The sequence below is a fragment of the Perca fluviatilis genome, chromosome 16, assembly GCF_010015445.1.
Source record: "Perca fluviatilis chromosome 16, GENO_Pfluv_1.0, whole genome shotgun sequence".
In the NCBI taxonomy this organism is placed as follows: Eukaryota; Metazoa; Chordata; class Actinopteri; order Perciformes; family Percidae; genus Perca; species Perca fluviatilis.
Genome location: NC_053127.1, coordinates 10,640,922 through 10,657,611, shown reverse-complemented (window position 1 = coordinate 10,657,611; position 16,690 = coordinate 10,640,922). Strand labels below are relative to the sequence as shown.

The 16,690-nt window shown below is 39.2% G+C and overlaps 2 protein-coding genes across 9 annotated transcripts in view; both read right to left on the bottom strand.

Annotated features, from left to right (window-relative positions):
- The window catches only part of LOC120543733 (unconventional myosin-VIIa-like), a 46,754-nt gene extending 39,139 nt beyond the window's left edge, over positions 1 to 7,615 (bottom strand). For all 8 annotated transcript variants that reach the window (XM_039776940.1, XM_039776939.1, XM_039776941.1 and 5 more), the window contains exons 1-3: positions 7,388 to 7,615; positions 5,678 to 5,783; positions 3,225 to 3,295 (exon numbers count right to left, since the gene is read on the bottom strand). In XM_039776940.1, coding sequence (XP_039632874.1) covers positions 3,225 to 3,242 — 18 coding nt within the window. In that variant the 5' untranslated portion in view covers positions 3,243 to 3,295; positions 5,678 to 5,783; positions 7,388 to 7,615. The remainder of the gene's footprint in view (positions 1 to 3,224; positions 3,296 to 5,677; positions 5,784 to 7,387) is intronic.
- A 4,201-nt stretch (positions 7,616 to 11,816) lies between these two features.
- capn5b (calpain 5b) overlaps positions 11,817 to 16,690 on the bottom strand; it is a 52,590-nt gene continuing 47,716 nt past the window's right edge. Inside the window, exon 13 of the mRNA XM_039778475.1 lies at positions 11,817 to 16,277. Within this exon, the coding sequence (XP_039634409.1) occupies positions 16,095 to 16,277 (183 nt within the window). The 3' untranslated portion in view covers positions 11,817 to 16,094. The remainder of the gene's footprint in view (positions 16,278 to 16,690) is intronic.

The window sequence follows — 16,690 nt, the reverse complement described above, 5'->3', positions numbered from 1 at the left end:
GCAAAAGTTCAAAGTATAAAGAATATGTGCAATGTGCAGAGATAATAATCTCAACATGTGTGTTAGGATAGATAGATTGATAGATAGATAGATAGATAGATAGAAAGATAGATATGCAATGTGATGCATTGAGCCAGATGTGATGTGGAGGCCCAAATTGCCAAAAAACAACTACCAACATGTTTTAACAGCAGACAGAGGTGAGTGTGAGCTGTTATGTGATTACTGTTTTTGTGCCTGTTGAATAATAGGAAATATCAGAGTTGCATCACACACCCAGTTGCCTACTTTTTCAGCTTCCAACTCTCTGAATGGGAGGATTAAGTCTGAAAAAAGTCTTAAATCTGACCACCTTCATCCCAGTATGGACGTGATGTAACGTCCTGACTGTTACGATCTGCAGAACTTTGTCTATTTCCCCTCATTCCTCATTCATCCTGTGTTTTCCCTTTCTGCCTTCCTGTTGTATACTTGTTTTTCCCCTGTCTGTCTGTGTGTGTCTTAGGCTGGGTGTGGCTGACCTACATCCTGCTCATCAGCTCCAACTCCATACACCTGCTGCTCCATACACCTGTGGTCCATCTCCCTGATTATCTGCTACTTGATTTTAGCCAGTCCATTCTCTCCAGTCTTTGCCAGTTCGTTGTGAAACGCCTTGGTAATACCTTGGTCTAATCTGAGAGTATTTTCTTTTTGTTCAGTCTTGTTTATTTTTGGAAACCTGCCTCAAACCTGCTTTTTCCTCTGTGCCACTGACCAGCCATGCTCACCTGACCTCTTCAGCCTCACCTGTCATCTCTGTGGATCACCTGCCTTGGAAATCATCTTCTGTTTTATCACCTGCACTATCTTTGACATAAAACAGTTTTTTTTTTCAACCACCTTCTGTTTCCTGTGTCTGCATTGTGGGTCCAGTTAAAACTATTGCTAAACATAACACTGACCTTAGGGCTTCATGTTGTCAGTGTTACTTCCATTAAGTGGTAAGCTCATCAGTTACCTTGATAGGCACCAGGATCTAGTTACTGATGTGGTAACTGTGTCTGACTGACTGATACCCCTTTTCCACCAACAAGAACCAGGTGCTGGTTCAGAGCTAGAGCTAGTGCCGGTTCGGAGTTGGTTCGACTGACGAGCCTCCAAAGAACCAGTTTGCTTTTCCACAGAGCTAAAGAGCCAGCACAGAGCCAGGTCTTAAGTCACTGTATACGTCTCATCTTTCCCAGCAACGTTAGCGCGGCGGCGCCAAACACAAACACACCATCAACAATGGCGGACGTTGCTTTGCTATTGATGTTCATGGCTTTGCGGACCTACATCGGCATCCAAACTCGGCGGATCCAACGTGTTCGCGCGGCTCGCCTTTATAGTACAAGAAAGCAGCTTGTTTCCTCCTCTGACCACTGCTGTTGTTGTTTAAATCACGTCCATTGTGTTTATCTGCTAATTCAAAAATGGCGGTAACAAGTTTCTGTTCGTCTTGTTGGTCACGGTAACCCCGCCCCCAGCTGCCGACGTAAGCGGTTCTTACTTCTGGTCCAGCAATGATTTGGTGCTACTTAAGAACCACTTTTACTGGTTCGGAGCTGGTGCTTTGGTGGTCGAAAAACAAAGAACCGATTTGAAACTAGGCTCTGGCTCCGAACCAGCACCAGCTCTGCCTTGGTGGAAAAGGGTTATTAGTGCTACTGAAGAAGTGCATAAACCTTTTGTTTTCATTTGTTATTCTTGCACACCTCAAACCCACTGGGTTGGTAAATCCTAGTGTGTGGGCTGCAGTTTTTATCAAAGATAACATAATATATGTTGCATTAATGATTAAACAATACTGGGAACTTTAAAGAGATAATTCTGTGGGCTCTTAAAGAGTAAGTTCACCTCAATAAAAATTATTGTTAAAATAAAAGCCAAAACATATTGACAGGTATTGAAGAACAGTAACTTTTACAATCCAGTATCTTCCTCTGTTACACTGACAGTCTCATGAAATGCAGTCTGTTATTCATCTCTTGAACACCTCTCATCATGGGCCACTTTGCTTTTGTAAGATGTTTTTTGGCATCTTATTTCATTTCAATCCATTGCTTTCTTTATTTCTGTCACAGTAATGACAGCAATGACAGCGTGGACAGCCTTAGTAATATTTTAATAAATATTAATATTAGTAATATTAATACATTTTTCCCACATATTTTCAACACCTCTTCATATTACCAAATGTGTTATGTTTCCATCTCATGTTTGGCGTCTATTCAAGCTCTGCAGTGTGAAAGTCTTCCCGTTATTCTTGCCGATATTTTTGTGAATGAAACTTGCCCCCCCAATTGGAGGCAGCCCTATATAGCAATTTGGGGAATATCTATGAAGCTACTGATCACACCTAACAAACACGTGATTAATGACACCTTTGTACAGTTGAGAGGATTTGAAACAGGATTTTGAACTCAACTTGAAACACTTATATCAACGAACCTCACAGGAAAAAGTAAGAGAGATTTAGGATAAGAAGACAAAAATGTTCTTGCATGAGGCCCAGACAGGCTGTCAGGGTTTCATTACAGGGTTCTCTGTTTGTTGCTGTGTGCTCGTGATTAAAAATGAATGAAAACAAAAGGTGTGCCAGGAATGCAATGACGTAGTTTCCCCTTCTAGGGTAATGTTGGAAATTCCTCTTGTGACAGAACTTAGAATAACACGTTGATAGCGGCATTGGCAATGCATAAGCCTGAGAAGTGCAGTAAATATTAATAATTGGCTTATTTTAAGCATTAAATATTCTAATATTATGTGTATATTAACAAATAATGAATGAATTAAATGTGTATGGTATTATAAAGTAAGATTGACAGCTGTAGTCTGTGAGGATACATACAGACATACAGCTTTAGCCTCATCTCTATAATGATATGTTTATAGCCATCAAGTGCATATTTACAGGCTTTTTTAGTTTAACACAGAATCAGCAGTACAGAAGAAAGTATTCAGCTTTCTAAAAATTATATAATCTGATAGCAACCGTTGTCATTTCAGCCCACAAACTCCATGGTAGTCGGAGTACCACTTGTGAATTTTAAAGTGGTACATCTGCCCCTGGTATCACTGTAAACTGTATTATTATGTAATGTGTGACAACAGAAAGCTTGAAAGTAAAAAAAAACAGAGATGAAGAAAAAATAAAGATGATGAAAGCAGACATTCAGTCATTTCTGCCCAATATCACTGACCTGCTGCAGAATGACCATGGTTCAGCCTCGCGTTGATACCAGGACATCAGAAGTCACCATGTGTGGGCTCTCTGCAAAGGAGACACAGACATCATTAGACTGAAAAAACAAACTACTTCTACAGAATGAATTATACATGAACTGAAAAAAACCAAACATTGTTTTAATGATTAAACCTTTTTATTGCTTTTTTTTTTAGCATTTTAATATACATTACAAATTAACAAACAATATACAATATATAAGATATTTCTGAAAACCTTAAAACTATTATTAACTCTGGATAAGCTTATTTTCTTATATTTGATTATTTAATGTAAAGACACCAAAAACAATGCTTTGTACTGAACTGTTTGTGTAATCTTTTCGAAATCTGACTTCTGGATGTCAGACTATGTTCCCCGTTGCTGCTGGGTGGTGATGGCGCAGTGGATATGACCCATGCATTTGGTGTGGGAGACTGGGGTTCAATTCCCACTGCGATATATCAACCAATGTGTCAAGCAAGACACTTAACCCATAGTTGCTCCAGAGGCGTGTGGCCTCTGACGTATGTAGCAATTGGAAGTCGCTTTGGATCAAAGTGTCAGCTAAATGACATGTAATGTAATGTAATCCAAAGCCACCCAAGATGATTGTGATTGGTTTAAAGAAATACAAATAAGCCAGAGAGGTTTTTAGTCTATATTGACGACGTTCCACTTCTGGGATTGTTCAGGTGCCGCCGGAAATTCCACCGGGTGTCCCTCATTTTCGGCCGGATGTCCCTCACCTTCCGCTTTCTTTGTGCATTCTAAACTCCAGTTGATTTATGAGAACTATGGTTAACTGCTCCATACACAACACCTTGTACCATGTATTATTACCAACCAGGTGCTGCTATGAACTTGTTTTCCAATTTAACTCTAAGTTGCATTTTTATCTTCCACTATGTTCACCAACTAGTTGCTAACTGTGTGTATGTGCTGTTTGGTGGCTGGCAGATGGTTTGTTGGAGCTGTTTTTTTTTTTTTTTACTTTGTTGTTGCTGAAAACAAGGGTGATTACAGTGAAATTTGCGGGACAGAAAATCAATAACAATTAACTGAAAGAAGGGAGATGATGAACTTTCTAAAACAATAAACTCTCTTGGGTTTGTCACTACGAGTGACACCTTTAACATTATACCATATATACATAGTGATTAGACAAGATACTTACTAGACAGTTGGCTAACAGGCCGCCCAAAAAATGTGTTAAGTTCATACCACCCAGTAATATTAGAACATTAGACAGCAGGGTTAGAGCAGAGATAATCAGCCATGTGGTTCAGGAATAGGGGGGTTAAAGGGTCTGGTGGGGGCTGTTAAAGGCTTACTTGGCTAATCCCATTGCTTAAGTACGAGCCATAGTTATTACAGTCGTGACTCATTTTCGTCCCCACTGAGCCGTTTTTATTTTGTTACCCTCATTCACTATGACGAAGGTGCAGTACTTTGAATACAGTATACGATGGCCTTTTGGTTTCCAGTTGACTATGCAAAAGTAGAATACTTTTGAATCTTTACACGGTCACATATTGCAGTTATAAACACAGTATACTTACAAGTAACATTTTATAGTGAAAACAGAAAAATAGCTTCAGTTTACTGAACCGTTACTGCTGCAGTCCATGTTTGTGTGCCGACACCTCATTTTAAATGCAGGGACACGGTCCAGTTTGGAGCTTAGATGAAATAAACTAGATCGATTTGAATCAATTACTGAATGATTTGGATAAAAGGTGAAAAGGGAAATGAACCTCTTTCCTGTTAATTCCTTTTTGGAAATACCAACAAGTTATAACATAAATAGCTTGTTTGGATAAAAAAAAGTATGAGTGATGAAGATAACTCATGCCACAGGGGGAAGGGATAAGTAAAAAACACAATCCATAGATTCTTCTGGAATAGGTGCAGTAGACCTACTGGAGAGCAGCAGTGCAGATACACTATATACTATTCATAATATATATATATATATATACACTACCATATATCTAAATCCATACACCATCCAGTTTTAGCCAAGTTCATCCATATGCAGAAAGTCACAATGTGCTCAGCTAATGCCAAGACATAGACTGAGCTGTGGTTCTTCTTATCCAGAACAACAGGGGGCCAATCTGGCAACTGTTCCTTAACACAGACCTAACACAGACCGATAGATCTCTACTATACAAAGTGGCCTTCCTTGTATCCACAACCCCTAACAAACCCAAATGCACACGCACACACACACAGTTTCACAGATAAAATATAAAATAAAGGAATGTATCTGACTAACATCCTGCACTCTAAGAGTCAACCTGCTGAGAGATTTTCATGTAATGGCCAAAAGCAATCTTGCTAATGCCTCGGCTGCTAATCTGTGTGTGTGTGGTCTATAATGCTAACAAGCATGTGTACTGTATGTGTGTATTACTTGTGACTCACATGGCAGGGATTCAGAGGTGCAGGCACAGAGAGGCGTGACGCATTCATTGTTGACCAAAAAAGTTTAATGTTTCCATGTCTTCCATGAGTTCTGGTGGGTCAGTCTCTGCAAAACATAACACAGAAGTATCTTGACTTTATGATATCAACACTGTTAATGCATAGTACAAGTTTTTAGGAACTTGTACAGTGTTTTTATACAGAGAATTTCAAAGAAATTACAGACCTATCCTAGTTAGGCTTGTGCCAAATCCAATTGGCTTTCGGATCGTTTATCGACGATTGATGATTGTTTTTTCCCACGCAGATGTTAAGGCGATTCTAACTAACTTATTATAAGAACTAAGTAGGAAGATTTTAACAGCTTAATAAGAACTAAAAAATAATCTCTAGTTTGCGCCCTATTGTGCATTTACAGATGTTTCTGGTAAAGCGGCATGTCCCCGTTAATTCTGTTGGAGTGCTGATGACAATGATTGCATTGGACCAGTATGAAGAACTATCAGTGATGGAAACAGCTCAGGAGAGATATGTAGTTGTACTGAACTGGTGCTTTGTTTAAAACTAATTCACATTTTTTCTGAGCTCAACTGCAGTACAGTACTAGGAAGTGTGTCACAATACTAGCTTCATTATATGGTCAGCCTTTCTTATGTATCACTGATTTGATTGTGCAACTTTAAGACGTTTTAAGCACACATATTGATCGCATCAGTTCACTTTTTCATATTCTCAGCTGTTATATTGTGTCTACAAAGTCCATTCTAGACCTTGGAAACAGCAGATAGACCCACTCCCCAAAAACCTTACTTGAGGTCCATTGACTAACTTTTTCTGGAGGTGCATTTCATTTTCACAAAGATGTAGTTAAAATCTTTATTTAGGCTAATTTTATTGGACCTCGAGTTAAGGGCTGAAACAATAGAAAATACTAAAACTGAAAAATGATCTGCAACTATTCTGACAATTGGTCATTTTAGTAATTTTTCAAGCAAAAATAGTAGAAATGTTCACCTTCTCAAAAGAGAGGATTCACTGCTTTTGATTTTTGAAGACGTCACCTTGGGCTTTAGGAAGTTGTGACAGGTATTTTTTAAACTATTTTTCAACATTTCATCGGTTGTACGATTAATTAATAAAAATAATAGTACAGTAAGTTGCAGCCTTACTTGACTTAAGATCCTTTTTGGGTCAAGCTATCTTAATATTATCTTGTTCTGATTAAAAAAATTACAGTTTTGCTGCATGTGACTATTGTTATTCACTTAGTTATAGTTCCTAAAAACATTTTTTAATGCAACAATTACTACTGATACTCTTATTCTTTTCTGTATGGCATTTCTATCTGCTTCTTGCATTGCAATTAATTCTCTAACTAAAACTGTTGTCTTATATGGTAAGAAGTAATCTCTACTGGAATATAAATTGGAAGTAAAGAAACTAAACTAAATGCAACACACACACACACACACACACACACACACACACACACACACACACACACACACACACACACACACACACACACACACACACACACACACACTACAGCCACTGAAGGGTACATAATGGCTCCTCTAAGTGCTTGCCCAGGCTGAAGAGCAGTAAGAGGCTTTGGCCTAAAGCTACAGTAGAGCAGCAGTGGCAGCACTGTGGCCTGGCTGCAGGCTAAGCCCTCAGCCTCGACCCATGTTCACCTGCCCCTCTTACCTCTTAACAAACTTTGTAACGTCCCCCGGTCTTTCTCCTGGTCTTTTCTGTCCTGTGTTTTCTCCGAAGCTGTGAGGAGGCCCAGAGTTGACAGGATGGTTGATCAAGATGGTACAGGACTGGAGAAGAATCTCAGATATGAAGTTTTTGTATTTGTTCCTGCTTTGTCTATCAGTCCCCTTCTTTGTTTAAAAGTCTTTCCCACAGGCTTCACCTTATTTTCGTTCTCCTCGTACTTTCGTCCCAGCCGTTGTCTTTGTTTTTTTTTTTGTCGCGTTCCATTTTTTTGTCTTGAGATCAGTGACGGGGCTCTCCAGACTCTCACGCTGTGTGTCATTCATGGCTGCTGATCCTGATTAGCTGGGAGGTGGAGCCTGTTGGCAGCAGACACAGAAACCAGCTGGGAGGTGGGGAGGGTGCTGACCCATGGCATGATGTCCAAGTTGTTGCTTTGTTACCACATGCCAAATACATTTAGAAGGAACAGTTCACAGAAATTACAAGAAACAAACAAATTTTGGATACACTTTACTTGAAGGTATCGACATATGTTCATATCGTGAACGTGTCATAAACATAAACAAGTCATAAACGTTTATGACATAACGCTTCTTTTAGTAATTGTCATTCTGTTTTTGTCATGACAAGTTATGGTTAGGGTCAGAGTTAGGTTTAGGGTTCATGTGTCATGATTGTGTCATGACAGTGTCATGTGTTCATGACAGTGTCATGTCACTCTTATGTAGATACGTTCAAGTAAAGTGTTACCCATATTTTTCTTACTAACATCTAGTGGTATCTTACCATGCAGATATTTTTGGTTTTATGTACCCAGATTCTGAGATACACTACCACTCAAAAGTTTGGCATGGCTGGTATATTGATGTTTCTCTTCTTTTCTTCAATAATGAACAGAGATAAAAACTCATTTGAAATAGTTTTGGCCCCAAAAGAAGAAGAATTCAATGATTCAAACGTCCATGTTGTTGATTGTTGGAACATAAATTAAAAACACAACCCAAGTGACCTACGATCATTATAGAATCATGGTGCAGTTGGGCTCTAAATATTTTTTCTTTGGGTGATTTGTCAGTCTATGTAGTTTAAGGTAGATGGCCAGACGGTATGCACCAACTTTCGTGAGTTTTTCAAGTATATCAAGGGTGTCAAAAATGCGTTCAAAGGCTAAAAGTAATTGGGTGCGCTATAGAGCCAATGTGCCATGCCCAAGTTGAATTGCGATATCAATCGAAGTTTAAGAGTTTTTGTGCATCTTAAAGTCCTCAAACGTGTGTTGGTAAAATGAAAATTAACACACAAAAGAAGGCTGACTTCCTGTTTGTTTCTAAAGATGAGAGCAATGCTCCCACCAAATTTTGTGAACATAAAAGAAACTTTATTCCAACCATGGCGTTAGTTTTAGGACGCTATGGAGCCCACTTTCGTGTTCGGGTCCTAATAATAAACATTTGAATTTCAACAGAGCCTTTGCCCCTGATGTTGTCGGTGCTTGGGTCCTAATAATAATAATAATAATCCTATCGATTTCAATAGGGCTTTCGCCGACTGACGTCGGTGCGCAGGCCCTAATATAATAAAATGATGACAAACCCCAAATAGGTTTTACTGTTTTATTTCAAAGTCATGCCACAAGTTGACATTAAATACAAAAGAAAAAAATTATAATTTAAGATTTCTGAGATTTGTCTGTAAACAGCCAAACAGTTCTCTGAAACCTAGCTATAAAATAACCACAGTGTAACCGAGAACCAAATTCAACAAACACGCATCGAAAAAGAAAAAGGAAAGATCAGGCTGAAAAGAACACACAAACAAGCACACAGTACAGAACATACAGCACAGTCCTCTGAAACCTAGCTATCAGTAAACATACCAGTTTGGAACGCAAGGTAAAGTGTGTATATATAAAATTAACAAGGTTATATAAAATACTGTTAAAAGATACTTGTTATAAAGACCGTAGCATCTTCTAGAAGTGTCACCATGCAGTAGGTATTCCAGTCTCCAGTTAATAAACATCAGCAGAAAAATACAAGAAGAATCACAAGCTCAATCCTTGTGTGGACTTGACCTCAGATAAAAAAGGTATTCCGGCGACCTGGTACTACAAGAGTCAAATTGAATACAGTACCTGGCGTACTCTTTTTGGAACCAATGTCATGTAACGTTAGACACATGCTGCAGTATCCAAGTTGACAAGACTATAAGATTAGCAGGCAAGCAAAACTCAACTGCCATAATGTCATTGTTGAAAAACAGGGGGAAAAACCTTTTGAATAATCACAATAACACATAATTTAATTTGGCCAACCTTAGTCCTAGTACAATGGTACCTTGTAAGCGCTACGGATGTCTTCCCTTTGCTTTTTAGGTAGTAAATCAATGTAGGAACACAGGCTGTCACACCTTAAACAAAATAATGTTATGCCTCTATGGCATATATGGGTGGGAGGACGACCTGAAGAACAGGCCTCGGACACACATTACGACTGCTGAACTGATTGTGAATATGATTTGGGCGTGACGACTGATCAGACCAAGTTGGACCGGGTCTGTTCCAGTCTGGGTCGGATGGCGTTAACAGATAAAATCAAATTGTGTGCGACATGTAAAGAGTCTACTTTTAAGTCTTCAGATTCAGTCGCTGATTTTTTTTTTTATGTTTGATATTTGCGACTGACATCGACGACCAATGGCGTCATTTGTGTGTCGCCCGAGGGAGACATACCCGTAAATGAACAGCTTTACCTGAAATTAGCTTTGTTTTAGTTGACCTTCAATTCCTTCCTTTTTGGGGCTTTATAGCGCAAATTGCAGTGCATATAAACTGTGGAAGTTTCTTGTCGCCATGTTTGTTTTGGTACAAGAACCCATGATGAATTGGCGTCGCAGGATTTGTGTTTTCGTATGCCGCCATAACTCCAGTCCAGTCGTTCAGTGTGTTGTCTAGTGTATTCACTCAGTCGTAAGGTTCATGCTCCTTCCTGACTGTCAAAGACTACAAATTAGTGGAAACAATCGTTATGTGTCTTCAGGTTTGTTCCAAGCTTTAGATAAAGCAAAGTTAACTCCGTTTGGTTCTGCTATTTGAGGCCACTTCTTCAGCTCATCTCTCATCCCTCATTAGTAGAAGGCAGAGAGGTATAATCACATTTCCCTGTTTAAAAAAAAAGTTTGGGAAATGGGCTTATTCGCTCTCTTGACGATTAGTAAGTAGAAAAGATTGATACAACTTATATCTGTATACTTGCTTAGTACAAAGACTGGAAACTGTTAGCAACAGCCAGCCTGCCTCTGTCCAAAGGTAATAAAATCAACCTTATAGCACCTTTAAAGATCTGATTACACATTATTTCTCATTTGTTAAATCCATACAAAAGCAAAGTGTAAAAACAAGAAATTGTTATATATATATATATATATAGATAGATAGATATATATATATATAGGGATCGGTCTTCTCATATAGCTCTTAGCAAGAACACAAATTAGCATGTTTAACAAAAAGGCTAACCTTTTGCTTTAAGGTGTGACAGACTATGTTCCCACATCATTTATTTCTCCCAAATCTCTTAGGAAAGGGAAGTCATCTTTAGCATAACGCTAACTCTCGCAGATGCCGGTGCAGTGAAAGGAATAACCCAAAGTTGTGCTCCGAAAATCATGGGGCTTGGAATTAGGTGATGATTTACGTGATTCCTCTTTAATTCTTGCTGATCACTAGAGGTTGTGAGCAAGAACATCATCCTCTCGAAATAAATTTCTTGGATATTCTGTATAACATCCATCAAAAACATGGATCCGATAATAATAACTGATAAGTCAAGTTGCTGCTACTTTTATATACATACTGTATACTGCAGGTTACTGAATACAAAATATTAGAAAACTGGATACTGTTTTAATGCATGCAAGTGTGCAACATAGGCCTTCTACTTCACACAGTATGTTTATCAAAGTAGCAATGGCGGATTATGTTTTACAACACTCCGAGAAAAACCAAAATATATATATATTCTGTGATCCGTAACGGTGCGAGCAGATCTGAAGCAGTTTTGCTACATGCACTGGCATTGTTTTTTGGATTTGTACAAAAGTCACCGACGCTGAGAGCACTTCATTCGGATGGTTTCGTTTTCTTAAAACCTGCTTTGGCATGGCCGTGCAGAAAATATGTACAGAAAACTGATAAGCTGGATAGCAACTGTCAAAAAACCAGTCAAGGTCCGTACACTCCAACCTATAGCTAAACCTGGAATGTTTAGTTGTATATGTATGCTGTGTTGTATGTGTGTGTGTGTGTTGTGTTTTTTTTTTTTTTTTTTTGTGTGTGTGTGTGTGTGTGTGTGTGTGTGTGTGTTTGTGTTGTGTGTGTGTGTGTATGTATATATATATATATATATATATATATATATATATATGTCTGTGTTTGTCTGTGTGTGTGTGTGGTTAACAGTGAAAGCCATAACACTTTTGGCAAAGAATCACAAAGTGCAACAATTACGAGTAACTGTAGCAACGCAATGACAATCACTTCATGACAAAGACGAAAAACAAAAGAAGACACATAGTGGAGAACAAAAAAAAAAAGGTTAAAAAAAATAATCAAAAGGATAACTTATTTTGTTTTACATTTGTCCAACAGTCACATAGTCTTTACAAAAGCATCCCTTTTCAATAGGCCGTTCATCTTTTTGGCACTGCTGTGGCACAAGATTTTGATAAAATTTCACATTGAGCTTGACACACTGTTATTTTGGCTCCATTACTCTTACTATTACTGTAGGATTGCGAGTGACACAGTGACTCTGAAGCCCCAAATACTCCCATAATTCAAATCTGTCAGGTTGTGTGCTAGCTGTTATATTTCTGTGCCACCTCCTTACAAATAAATAAAAAAAATAGGGAGCCACAAAATAAAACTGGTCTCAGCCAAAAAACCTGTAAATGTAAAATACTGGCATCAGTCCAAGAGAAACTCTGTAATATTAATCAGCAAACCAGACTGCACATTTTGATTAAAATGTCCATGTTAACCCAACATGGTTTGGTTAAAGTTGTGTGTAATTTTAGCGAGCCAAATCAGGGTTCAAATGTGTGTCTGTTGTTCATTACTTGATGCCAGTGTCACCGAGCCCTAATTTTTGCCCCTATTGTATGACCTTTACTTGTGAATCACAGAGCTTAGCATCATCTGCTTTGGCTCAGATGTGGTGATATTTCCATTTCATTTCAATGATATTGTTGGATGGAAATCTCAGATTAATTGATTGATTAGTTACTTAAAATTTTGTGCAATGATCATTATGCAATATTCTCAGTATCTGATGTTAATTTCTTGCTAAGCTAAATTGTGATTTAGCCAATAAAAACACAGCATTACAGTTACACTTTATGAAGGACTTTCATAATGCTATTGCAACATTTGAAACCACATCTTGTCAGCACCGTATGTCAGCCAACCAAGATGACAAAATTAAAACGGCTTAGTTAACTACACTGACAGCACAGAGTCGTCACTTACAGGATGATAATACCACATTTGTTAAGTGCTGCTGTGGTTGAAAACTACATTTAAACTTTGTTTTGTAAATGCTGAGAGGCAAAATACAAAGTTTGTTTTATCCAGATGTTGCAGAGTTGGAAATTCCATTAGATCACCAGTAAGTTTTGTTAAACGACCTTCTAGATTTTCAAAGATTGACTGATATTTCTTTTGTTGTTTGAAAATCGGACGCTTAGCTATGTGACTTGATTGTAACAGTAAAAAATGAGGGGCACAAACTTGGGCTCATGTCACCGCCTGGTCTGTGTACTGTAAATTTCACCAAAACCAGGTAGCAAACCTACTCCTTTTGGCACACAGATACGTAAAGTCACACCTTGAAGCTGTACAATAGCTAGCCATTCTGAGGCCCCACTGGTGCAGTGAGGAGTTCAGTGCCTTGCAAAGACAATTCAACGGTACTCAGTGAGGGAGGGAGAAGGGTTCCTTTCTTTTCCCACCTGGTCTGTAAATAAGAACCAGCAGCTATCCAGGCACATGCTCACATGTCCAATCTTACACTGCTTGGCACTACAGTTTCTAAATTCTGTCTTGTTATGTTATTAACACTCATTTTCTGTCCCAAACAATATATAAGAGCACAGAGAAGATAAATAGCACCTAAATAGAAGTCAACAACTGCTGCTAAAGTTCACTGATGCTAGAGGCATTATGAATGCATCACTGTATTATAGTACAAGACATAACTGTTTCAAACCTGTTGATATGATCAGACTGCCATGAGATGCATTAGTGTTAGACATGCTGACTGCTCTAAAAAACTAGCATTTCCAAGACTTTTGAGATTAAAGAAAGAATAAATATATATAGTAACAATTGAACAGTACAATACAAGGCCATGAACATATTGGAAAATAACCCATGCAAGACACATTTATAAAGATGCTGTACACAAAGGAGTGTGATCAATTATATGCCATGTGTGACAGTTCAAGTAATGGAAAAAGGCGCTGAAAAATCTGGAAAACGGACTTGATAGTTTGACTGAGATTAGTCCACTTACTTTTTTGTTTACATTCAAAGGAAATGTCTTGATAATGATTGTGACTTACACTTTTAATTGTTATTATGAAGAAAAAAAAAGAACTAAGACATACCCAAAAGTCAATAAAACTTGGAATGAAAAGTCTCTGCAATAATATTGCACTTTTGAAAAGAAAAAAAAAAAAGTTGTGATTTTCTGTCTGGGCTTTCTGTCACAAAAAGGTTAACTTGGATGGCCACATGATCAAGAAATGCCATAGTTCATCAGCGATAGATTACATTGTACCATTGTTGCCGTCTGAAATCCTTCTGAAACCACTAAACAGTTCATCTAATGTCCCATGTTGTTTTCCTGCTGTGGAGGCAAAGCCAGGACCAAGGCGATGGCACAGGTTGTTTGGCAGGACGCCTTCTCTGCTCGCCCTAATTTTTCCTTTCATCCATAAAGGGTCCTTTTCGCCCCTTTAAAATTAAATAAAGTGCAAGGTGTGTGTTCCGCTAAAGGGCTCTTTTCCTTTCAGTTCACACCTTTCCTCAAATTGTTTTCTTCCAGGTAAAACGTGGATTAACAGATACATTCATTCACCCTTGAGCACTCCCAGATACTCACACACACACCCACACTCCCACACACACACACATACGTCTGTTCTGTGCCAACAGCAGAAGCACAGCTGCTATCTCTCAGGGTCACACGGCATGAGTCTTTGGCCTGGGCCAAAAGACTCAAGTCAGAGGAAGCGTCAGGCAGTGGTGTTGCCGTAAAGAGATGATGTGGCACAGGGGGTGGTGGTTTGTAGCTAGGCTTGGGCCAGGCCAGGCCAGGCTGGGCCAGGGCAGTCCGAAATGGACTTAGAGAGCGGAGGCTCATCTTTGGTCCCATAAAGCACTTGATTATGTCAGGGTGAATCTTTGCACTCCGCTGGACTGGGAAGGTGTACACATGACAGGGGATCAAAGAGGAAGGGTAGCACTATCAAAAGCACCGGCTGCTAAGCTACGACTGGAGAAATGTGCAGCACAGGCGAAAAGTTGTTTCAAGCCATGCAGTTTTGAGATCATCCATAGCAACCGGCAGAAAGCGTCTCGGGGAGTTTGAAATGGTTCTAGTGATGGAAGACGGGAGGCAAGATTTTACACATGAGCGCGCTCACAGAACAACACAGAAAAGCTCTCAGTTAAGAGGGAGAGAATAGCTGCTGTTGGCTTTAGTTTGTAAAGTCCACAATAAAAAGTGACAGACAGTGCTGCATGCTCACCAAAGCACTGGCAAACTGGTGAAGACTTGAGGTGTCTGGGTGAGCCGACTGGGTGGGGAGATTATCCACAGATATAAAAGAGTATACATTATGTTAATATATAGGATATAGAAAACCAAAACTATGAGAAAAAAGCAGGAACAGAAATGGAGGCTGTGCTAACACTGAGACAGCAGATGGAGAAGAGTATTTGACATTATCCCCCGCCTCCTCAAGGTGGAGAGACAGACTCAAGCTTAAGGCAATGCATAGCCCTTGGAAACATTGGCACATGCATGGAGAGTGCAGACATGTCTGCATGTGTTTGTGTGTGCATGTATGTGTGTGCATGTATGTGTGTGTGTGTGTGTGTGTGTGTGTGTGTGTGTGTGTGTGTGTGTTTTGAATATAACAATATGTAGAAAGAAAGTTTGTAGATTTGGGTCAGAGGGTAACTGATTTTTAAGAACATTAGCCTAAATCAGTTCAACTGTACCTTAGTCATTGATAGAGATTCTTGCTACAAAACCTGCAATGAAAACTACTTCGAGAACACATTTCTGAAGCAAACATTAAATAATGGGACAATTTTGGCGGGAATGCGTTCAAAGTTATTAAATGCAAACCCCAAACATTGTCGATGGACACTTTTCATCCAGGAATATACGTAGGTATAGGCCTTCAAAAACCCTGGTAACAAAGCTGAATTTAAATGGTGAAGCAAAAGGAAATAGGGAAACAATAAGAGACACAACGAGCGCGCCGCAAGCGGCAGAAGAAAAACGAAAAAAGACACAGTGAGCTCCCGCCATGGTTGGGAGGATCAATGGCAGACAACGGCGGGCATGACTGAACACCACCTTGAGTGTTACTCTTCATAATTATATAAAGGATCGCATCAGATGTTAGTGAGCGTGGTCGAGGTGATGAGGCGCACAGTGAGCGTGCCCGGGAGGTCGCTGTCCTGGCGGTTGCCCTTGTCGCGGAGGTGAAGCGTGTGCTGCTCCTGGCGCTCGTTGGGATCACTGAACAGAATCACCTGACCCAGGAAGGTGTCCACAATTATGTTCTTGTTGTAGATCTGTTGACCGCTCGTGGGAGGAAGGCAGAGATCCGAAAGCGAAAAGGGGAGGGGGGGGAGGAGGGGGCAGAAAAAAAGAAGAGAGAAAAGACAAAAGGCAATATGCAGTCACAAAAGAGGGACAGAAATTAAAACTTGACAGAAGGTAGAAGAAGCTCAAAGAGAAAGAATGAAGAATAAGAATTGCTGATGTATAGGAGTTCTGAAGTAAAGCAAAAAGTAAAACATAATAACGTCTACTTCAAAGAAAATAAACTTGCATAACACTTTACATTTGATTTATAGAATATAAAAGTCTAAAAATAGAGAAGTGCAGAACGATAAAATAAAAGTAAACAAAATGGAAGAGTTAAGTCTGAACTTCGAAGTGATTACGATCATAGGGTTGCACTGACCCAATTCGTCAGATCGAT